We start from the raw sequence: 8,982 nt of genomic DNA, 5'->3' as shown, positions 1-8,982 counted from the left end.
CCAGTGAAACAGGAAAAATCGTATTACCTCTGGTTAAGTGGAGGCAAAGAGATTTCCTTAAGATACTTTCACTACGGTTGAAAGCAGATAATCATAAGCAAATAAATTTTTGAGTCATTACAAGATAACATTCTTGGCAACACTGGCACGTGTGCTAGACAGAGTGCTTTTGATACAGATTTTTTTTGATCATTGTTCAAAGAGAACTTCCATGAATTTATCATTCCTAACCATATACGCTAGAAGGAATTCATGGAATTTTGTCTCTTCAAGACTTTTTCTATCAAATCATTGCTTGTTTTTCATGTTAGCAGTTCTAAAATGAAGTGTGAAGTCATCAAAATTATGTGCAAAAATACATTCATTTTTCTTCCACCTCTTTCTGTGATTTTTTTTTCTTTTTCTTCTTTTTTCTTTTTTTTAAACAATGAATGGTGTTTTGATTGAAATATTCTTGCCCGGAAGCTTACCTACTAAAAACCTGGTAGGAATGGTAATAAGGAACTAAAGAAAACTTACAGAGATGCACAGTGCAACAAATTGGTGGGAATGATGTTGAATTCTCTTAAAAAATCTCATCCTCCCCCTGAGAAACGCTGGTGTGACAGTGGGGTAGGGCTACACAGCTTCTGAAATCTGGCAGAGGAGAAGTTCAGGTGATTGTGAGGTGTGCACCATGACCATGGACAGAGGGGCTCCTTCTGGTGCCTCTTGAGGGATGGCTCCCTGGAGGCCAGGCCTGTGCCCCTTCCTGGGTCTAACCGCAGACAGAATTCGCAGAGCTCCTCAGGCATTTAGCCATTAGGTTTATGATGCAAAGCAACACTGATTCTAGGATTATGAGTTCTAAGAAGCCAGGAGCGTGAAAAACAAAGGCTAGAGCCACTCAAGAGACTCAGGAAATGAGCCAGAGCTCTGGCTTCCCCAAATAATAATTAACTCGGTGCCATATGACCCCGGTCATCCGTGGTGACGTTTTAAGCACCCAGGCAGACGACTTCTCTCAGAAGTATTGCAAAGGGGCTTGACTAATTCTGTCGGCGGAAGCACTGGGTGCCCCTTTGAAGACACAATGCCCATTTCTTAGCCACATCCCACCTTTCAGATCCTAATCCGCGGCACCCTTGTCAAGTCAGCTCTCCACACCGTCACCTTCTGTAAAAGTGGTGCGTTGCCCAACATTACAAATTAGTGAGCAGAAACACACAGATTTTTATCACAAATGTAGGATGTGCATCTGCAAACAAGAAGTCCCTAAGACTCCTGTATGCTCTGTTCGTGTCATAGAGTTTGGGGCTTAAATAGGGTGAAGGCCAAGTAACATTCGAACACACGGGTTTTAAAAACTTGATAACACTCGTGTCAGGCAGAACACGGTCAATTTTATGACAAAGGAGAAACGGTAAATTTTCAACTTTGGCAGGTATGAGGGACGGATCCCCTCTCAAAGGTCGCAGGAGCTGGGCTGGAGGAGGAAGCTCTCGGGGAAGCTGGTGGCACACTTACGGCTGAACCCACCCCAGTCCAGGGCATGCAGAGCAGCTCCTGGCTTACTTTTCCCAGCATTTTAACACGAGAGCATGAATTTAATCTAATCTGTGGCCTCAAAGCAACCCCGAAAATCAACGCTTCCCATCTCACCTCCATCAAAAGTGAAGGAAAACCTTTCTTTTTGGAACAAATTTCATCCTGACCAACACTGGGAAAGTTTTGTGAGGACTCAAAGTGTCTTGCTTTGCCCAGCAGCCCCCTTTCTGTCAGTGCGGATGTGGGCAGAGCTTCAGCCAAGCAGTGGAAGCCAGACAAATTGTGAAGTTCTTTGCAAGGGAATTTACCGATTTTTAAAAATTTTTGTTTTTACTGTCTCACAGTTTTTAATGTAAGAAATCAGGAGATAAAAGTTTTTCTTGTCAGCAAACGCTTTCATTACCTCCTCTTATAAATGTGGTTAGAAAGCGATCTCAAAGTACTCTGGTTACACAAACGTCAATATCCGAGGTTGAATCTAAAAAGACATTGTTTCTGGAGTCAGGTTTCCTTTCAGTTCAAATTCCGCTGCATAACCTGGGGATAAGTTATTGCTCCCCCTTTACCTTCTTTTCTTCAGCCATAAAGTGGCGGCAGAAGACTGCACTTGCAGCATTGTTTTAATAACTAAATTTTTAAAAAGTATATGTTAAATGTCCCAACATGTCTACTACCTCACACTGAGTACTTAATAAATATTTGTCTGGGCCTTCTCCAAATATTTATTTTTGTTTTATATCACTTCATTAAAACACCTCACTACTAATCCACTTGTTTCTAGTCCTGCAAGACTTTAGTGATAGAAGCACCATTTAGTTTTTTCCCGTTTTAAATTAAGAATATTTGAAATGACAAATTTGTTTACTTCTCCACTCGGTCAAAGAGGTCACAGAGCACTTACAAAGCAGTGAGGGCCCCAAAGCAGCCATGGTTTTGCCATTGGGGGTGGCCAAGGATGCACTCCATGGTGCAGGGAGATCATTAAAATGCCTGGGCCCTGGCTTAGTCTTCTGTGAAATGAGGGTGGTGCCGGCTCCGGTCACCATGGGGCCACCTTACAAGTGACACATCCAGGGCATCATGAGGCTGAGCAAAAGCTGACACAGGGGCTGCTCCTTCAAGACCCAAGGAAGTTCACAGAGTCAGAGACGCGGAAGGCTTCCTGAATGCCCCCCGCCTGAGAATTAGAAGCTGCTGCTTTACCTCAGCTTGGTGCACACAGAGTCAAGTGAGCAAAGACAGCGGGGGAAGGCCGAGAGCACGCTCAGGGACTGGTGAGGGGTTAGGTCCGATTTCCCAGACCTACAGGGTGAAGGAGAGAGGAGCGAGCACAGGAGGAACCCAGGAGGCCTTGGACATCTGAGAATGGTGCTCTGGGGAGATTTTGAGAGCAGGCGTGGAGGCTGGCAGTGGGCTGGCGAGAAGGAAAGCGGGCCGGAAGGATGGACCTCACCGGGCCGATGACAAATTTCACTGGAGGAAGGGGCTGACAGGTTTTCTGTCCAAGACTACTGAGGAGACCGTGCTATTAAATAAAAGCAGAAGGAGTGAAAGAAAGGAGGAAGTGGATTTATCCCAGGGCCACATCCAGAGGTCAGGGGAAGGCAGCTGCCTGAAGAGTGAGGTATTACAGGGAAGCCACGCAAGGCAGGGCACCGGGGCCACTTGAAACGTCCTGGCATCACTGTGTCCACAAGTTCACCAGATAACATATTGTTACCACTTCTGAAGGAATTTTCAGTCCCTCTGCTGATTTTAAAATAATACTTTTGTTTATTGATAACCAGTAATTTATGAAACTGCCATCTACAGCAGTGAGACTGAGAAAAATTCATGAAGTCAGCCTGACACCTTACACACACAGCCTGATGTCTAAACCACAGACAGATTTCGTTCTACTCCTCAGATTTACCCGGTTACTCTCAGATTTACATGGAATATAACTAGCAATTGTTCTGAGCTCACTGCTTCTTTTTACAATATCAGGTCTAAAAAGTTCTACTTAATATCAAACATGCGGCTGATAATATTATTTAAGTAAAATTGATACAAAATAAGGGAAGGTACATAACTGTCAAAACACGGAGGCTTTCCCATGACTTCTCACTTCATTCCAATATTCTAAGTAATTAACTTCTGTGAAGCAGAGTGTAGACTATAGGAATCCTTGATATTTGAGCTTTTGTTTGCTTTTATTTTTTGTCTGTTTCCCTTTTTATTGACCATTTCACAATAAAGCAACTATAGAACAGGCTCTTGAAAATCAGCCCCGATGGAATTGCATTATTCCAGGTAGTTTTGTGAATGCCTCACAAAAAGAGATGTTGCTAGGACCTCCGGATACTCTAAAAGGTTCAGTAAACAACAGAGAGCCTCTCAGGGTGGACACAATCATCTACAGCACAGGACAAATGAGTAGCATACGTTCTTTTCTCTGCCTCATAATAGAAAGTTTTGGTTTAATTGATACGGCACCTAAGATACACCGGCGTAAGGAAAAGAAAGCAGAGAAGATCAGTGCTCTAATGAGGTTGTCCCTACATTTGTAAGGGTGAACATTTTGCAGATGCTCCTGACACAGACCCTGCCCTACTCAGTTAGAGGGCCCTGCGATTGCCTGTTTCTCCTGCATCACCAGTTTCTCTCTCTTTATTGCATGATTTCAATGTTACTCTCACATGCTAGACTACCTCCAATCATTGAAACAAAAAAGCAAACTATTTTCCTTCCCACATCTAGCAAATGCACAATGTTGTGCTTCCCTTAGAGTAAGACTCTTAAAGAGTAACTCACCCTTAGTCTTCTCTGATTTTTCTCTTTGGATCATTTCTGGAATCCACAATAATCAGGTGTTTCCCTCCTGTTTACGGAGATGCAGTTACTGCGAATCCTGGCATGCTTCGCCCGTCTTTATCACCGTGAAATGGTAAGCAGCCCTGAAAACAACTGACGTCTTCTCTTCTGAAAATACTTTCTTTCTTAATTTCTGTAAACTCACACACTTCTGCTCCTCCGCCTCCTCTGTTCACCACTCCGTTCCGATCTGCTCTGGGTTTCTTTTCGTCTCCCTGGACTCTAAACGAGGACTAAGGACTGGCCCCTGAGTCACTTCCCTCTCTATACCGTGTCCTACAGAAGCCATTCAGGCTCCCAGCTTTCAACGCCATCTACAACTCTCCCCAGCTCTGAACTGTGCTCTGGACTCCAGGGGGAGACGTCCAGGGTCACAGTCACATTTGTTCGTGGCACCTCTCAGACGGTTCAGGCTCCAGCTGAACCCTGCTTCTGCCCTTCCCTCTCCAGCCTGCACGTCCTGCAGTTGTCCTCCTCCTCGCTACAAAGCTGCTCTTAACTACGACTTCATCAAGCCCCAGATACCGGAGTCATCTTTGATTTTTCTGGTTTTTTCTTACTTGACACATCGAATTGATTAGAAATTGTGTCATATTTTTAAATCTATCCTGAACCGAGTTGCCCGACAATGGTTTCCTCACCAAACCCCCTGCTTCTTCAGCCTTCTCCACGCCCCTCCATCTCCAGGGAGAAACAGGAGCGATCCTTCTGAAACACTGCACACTACAGATTTACCCAACTGCAATTTGACAGTTCTACTGGAATGAAGCCGGAAACGGAAATGGACTGGGAGTCAGGTTGTGTCTCTCCTCTGTGCCAAACCCCATAGCCTCCCAGGGCCAGTCCCTGTGTTGTGCTCTCTCACCCTGCCTACCCCAGCCGGCTACGCTTCCGTCCTGTCTCCAGGCCTTTCCCCTGGCTGCTCTGCCCTCCGACTTCTCCCAGATATCTTCCCAGTCATGCTTCACTTCCTTCAGGACTTCGCACAGATGTCTCCTTAGCAGAGGAGGCTTCCCTGAGCAGGAGCCTCTGCGACAGTACGTTACCCTACATATGCAAGTGTGGCACTTACACCCTCGCTGTCTGCCTTATTCTCTTCACGGCCCTTATCCCCACACTGCATTTTTATTTCCCATCCATCCATCCATCCATCCGGTGTGCTACTTCTACCTTCTATCCCTAAAATAATACCAATGTATGAGATCAGACGCCTCCTGTTCCGCTCACACATGTACTCCCCAGTGCGAAGAGCGTGGTTAACTAAGGGAACCGATCCATAGGTAATCCTTACTATCACATCTTCGCATGTCTCAGCTATGCCATGTGGGTGCACAGACACACGCCCAACCCACCCACAACAATAGAAGCCATTGTTAGCTTTAATCTACATGTTAAATGTGGGGTGTATGGGACATCAGCTTGTGTGTGTGCGTGTGTTTGTGTGGATTTATTTATTTCTTTTTGGCATTACTAGTGACCTCCAGTCTCTTGATACTACCTCACTCAACTCCACCCCAGTTTAGGCTAACCCTACCCTGTTCCTATAAAAGAAGCACCCTGTGCTACCATGAAAACCCAGCAGATCCTCCTCATAATAAAGGCTTGTTATGGTTCTGGTCTGGTCTTGCTTTTCGTTTCTTTTATCTAACAATACTCAGTAACACTTGCATTTTAAGACATCAATTTTCTGGGCAAAATGGAATCTAAAAACTCAAAATCATCTGGACAATATGAAAAAAATAATTTATCTAAAATTTATATTCAATTTTACTAATTAGTTATTAGTTTTAATAATTTATTTTATCCACACAAAAAATTTCAGTCATGTAGAGTACAGTTTGATGAATTTTCACAAAGCAACCAAGGAAATAGCATTTTACCGGCATCCCACTATTTTCCTGATGTAGTCCTACCCTATGAATGTCACTGACACTCTGATTTCTACTACCCATAGGTTACTTTTGTCCTTTTTTGTTTTAAACATCACCCAAATGGATTATACAGTTTATATTCTTTTTACTTGGGTTTGTTTTATTTAGCAGTTTTTTTTTTTTTTTTTTTTAGATTCTCCTATGTTTTTGTGGGTAAAACACTTAGCATCTCATGGTATGGATAGCTCACAGTTTACAAATTCTTGAATCGATGAATATTTCAAAATTATTAAGCATAGTCTATGGCTGTGCCTGCTCCTGTGCCTGTATTTTGATGGACAGAGATGTTTGTATGCTAACAGGGTAGAAAGAATAGCTGGTTTACAGGATAGACATATGTTGTTCAGCATTAAGATCTATCGTCAAACAAATTTTCAAAGTGCTGGTACAAATTGTGCTTATTTGTAATTAATTTTCTTTCAAGTTACTAAAATCTGGACTTTGCTACTTGTAAGTCAGTAGATCGTGGGAATACTATTGAAACATCGGTAGCTTTTCACAGATTTAAATTTAAAATCACTGATATAGAAGGAGGTTCTTATTCTGAGTGTAACTCAGAGAACATTAATTCTGAAGATGAAGAATGGAATATGGGAAGGGAAAAGAGAATAAAGGTAAATTTCATATCTAAATTAGATGGGGGAATGAGATGAAGAGAAGTCTTTAAGTAAAAGTTCTGAGCTCTCTATAAATATCTGCTGTGCAGGGACAGGTACAAAGGGTGGTAGCTCACAGCACTGTGACAGGAACAGAGCAGGGCAGAGGAAAGCTTTCTCCCTCACAGAGTATCCTGTAGGGTTCCAGTTCTGTGGGACACATTGTCACTATTGCTAAGCAAGAGTATCTGCTCAGTGATAACCAGAAATACCCATAAGCCTTAAAGATTACCCTCACTCAAGCACTGGCAACATACACAATACAACAAAGTGCTTTGTTCCAGATAATTTATGTACCTCTCTGTTTCTTTGTTTTAACGCCATTCACCTTTGAATTCCTTTTCTATTGTTCTATGCTCTAAATTCATTCAAAAATTCAGTGTCTGTGATGGCTCTCAGTTCTTATTATTCTAAGACTAGCTTTAACAAGTTAATATTGAACGCTTGTTAAAAAAATAAAGTATTCTGAGCCCAAAGCAAAATTAAGTTACTTAAGATTGTACATATTTAAGTGGGAGTGAATAAAATTGCTCAAGTTTTTAGCATGTACTCCTTTATAGGCTAGTTTTATAATCAGTATTACCTCCTTGAAATAAAATGTACTCTGTATGGTGATTTAGTTTAAATAAACTTGTTACCCTGGTGTTTTTTGGAAATCACTTTCCAATGTGTAAATAATTGATTTTTTTAAAAAGCCGCTTAAGTTTCCTGCAGAGGTAGCATAACAATTGGGAAAGGGAATAATCTAATCAAACATGATCTCGAGATCTAATTCTTACCATTAGTATAAGACTGACTTTGAGAATGGGCCCTTTTTGGCTCCTCTCTCAGGTAAGTTGAATTCAATGTAATATACTTTGGAATGAATATTGGATTTCAATAAAGAACATTTGGGGAATTTTAAACCCAGCAAGTAAGGACAGCATCCAAATTTATGATGGCTCAAAGATGCTTGAAATACCAATTTATGCCAGATCAAATACCATTTAAATCGTTTGTAGACTACTGGGAGAAGTGTTCATTGAACATCTTATATTTGCAAAGTGCTTTCAGTCATTTGTAATAGTCATGTTGGATAGAGGATGGAAAATTCAACTGACAAGGACAGCTCGATAAGACAATGAATGAACATCCAAGAGATTTTATGGAAAGTTAATCTTACATGTTTTATTTGATCATGGAAATCGTAGTAACAAAGAACAAGGTAAAGAAAGGAAGACAATAAAGAATAAACAGTGAAAGAAAATATATGTGGGAAAGGATGGATTATAATTCTTGATAGTGAAGTTCCAATTTGTGCTTTGTCCAAATGGTTGGCCTCAGTCTTCAAACATCTGGCAGCAAAAGCAAGGTTGTTTGGAAGTTTTCATGATATAGTGATACCTTGGATCATAAAATGCATTTGTTTTTACATTTTGAGGGAGGTGGCTGTGTTTGTCTTTGTGTTCAGAAGAGAGCTGTGGTCATGTTTGTCACCTGGTGCAGAGTTTGTGAACAGAAACAAATTTTTCTTAGAAGCTTTTGAGAACCAAATTGTGAACAGAAGCATTTATGAACAGAGGTATTACTCTGTAAATATCTATCTATCTATCTATCTATCTATATATATATATATATATATATATCTTCTATTTATCTATATATATCTTCTTATTTTTCAGTCTAGATGTTTCTAGAGAATTCTATCATTTGGTTTCTTCCATGGCAAAGTCCTAATATGTAGTAAATATTCTCTCTCTCTCTCTCTCTCGCTCTCTCTCTCTGTTATTGTCAGTATTAATCTGCTATCCTTCACAATTTTTGAAAATGTGTGTAATTTGATAGAAATGATTTCTAACACAGTGAATCAAAAGAAATGAACACTAAATGAGAGGCAACAACAAACGATCAATGGGCAAACATATTTGTGTTGTGCTCATGTGGTCGTGACAGGTTTCCGTGCAGATCTCTATGGCTTCCATTCTCCCCAGCTTATGACTGCTCTGATGAGATTTAGTAGACTATGCAGAGAACCT

General features: G+C 41.3%; 1 protein-coding gene across 1 annotated transcript in view; it reads right to left on the bottom strand.

Annotated features, from left to right (window-relative positions):
- Nucleotides 1–4,505, bottom strand: part of Magi2 (membrane associated guanylate kinase, WW and PDZ domain containing 2) — a 439,692-nt gene extending 435,187 nt beyond the window's left edge. Inside the window, exon 1 of the mRNA XM_033756513.1 lies at nt 4,321–4,505. Coding sequence (XP_033612404.1) covers nt 4,321–4,354 — 34 coding nt within the window. The 5' untranslated portion in view covers nt 4,355–4,505. The remainder of the gene's footprint in view (nt 1–4,320) is intronic.
- Between the last annotated feature and the right edge of the window lie 4,477 nt (nt 4,506–8,982).

Source organism: Fukomys damarensis, unplaced genomic scaffold (assembly GCF_012274545.1).
Source record: "Fukomys damarensis isolate Sample0158 unplaced genomic scaffold, DMR_v1.0_HiC HiC_scaffold_4, whole genome shotgun sequence".
Lineage (NCBI taxonomy): Eukaryota > Metazoa > Chordata > Mammalia > Rodentia > Bathyergidae > Fukomys > Fukomys damarensis.
This window is presented reverse-complemented; position numbering and strand designations above follow the sequence as displayed.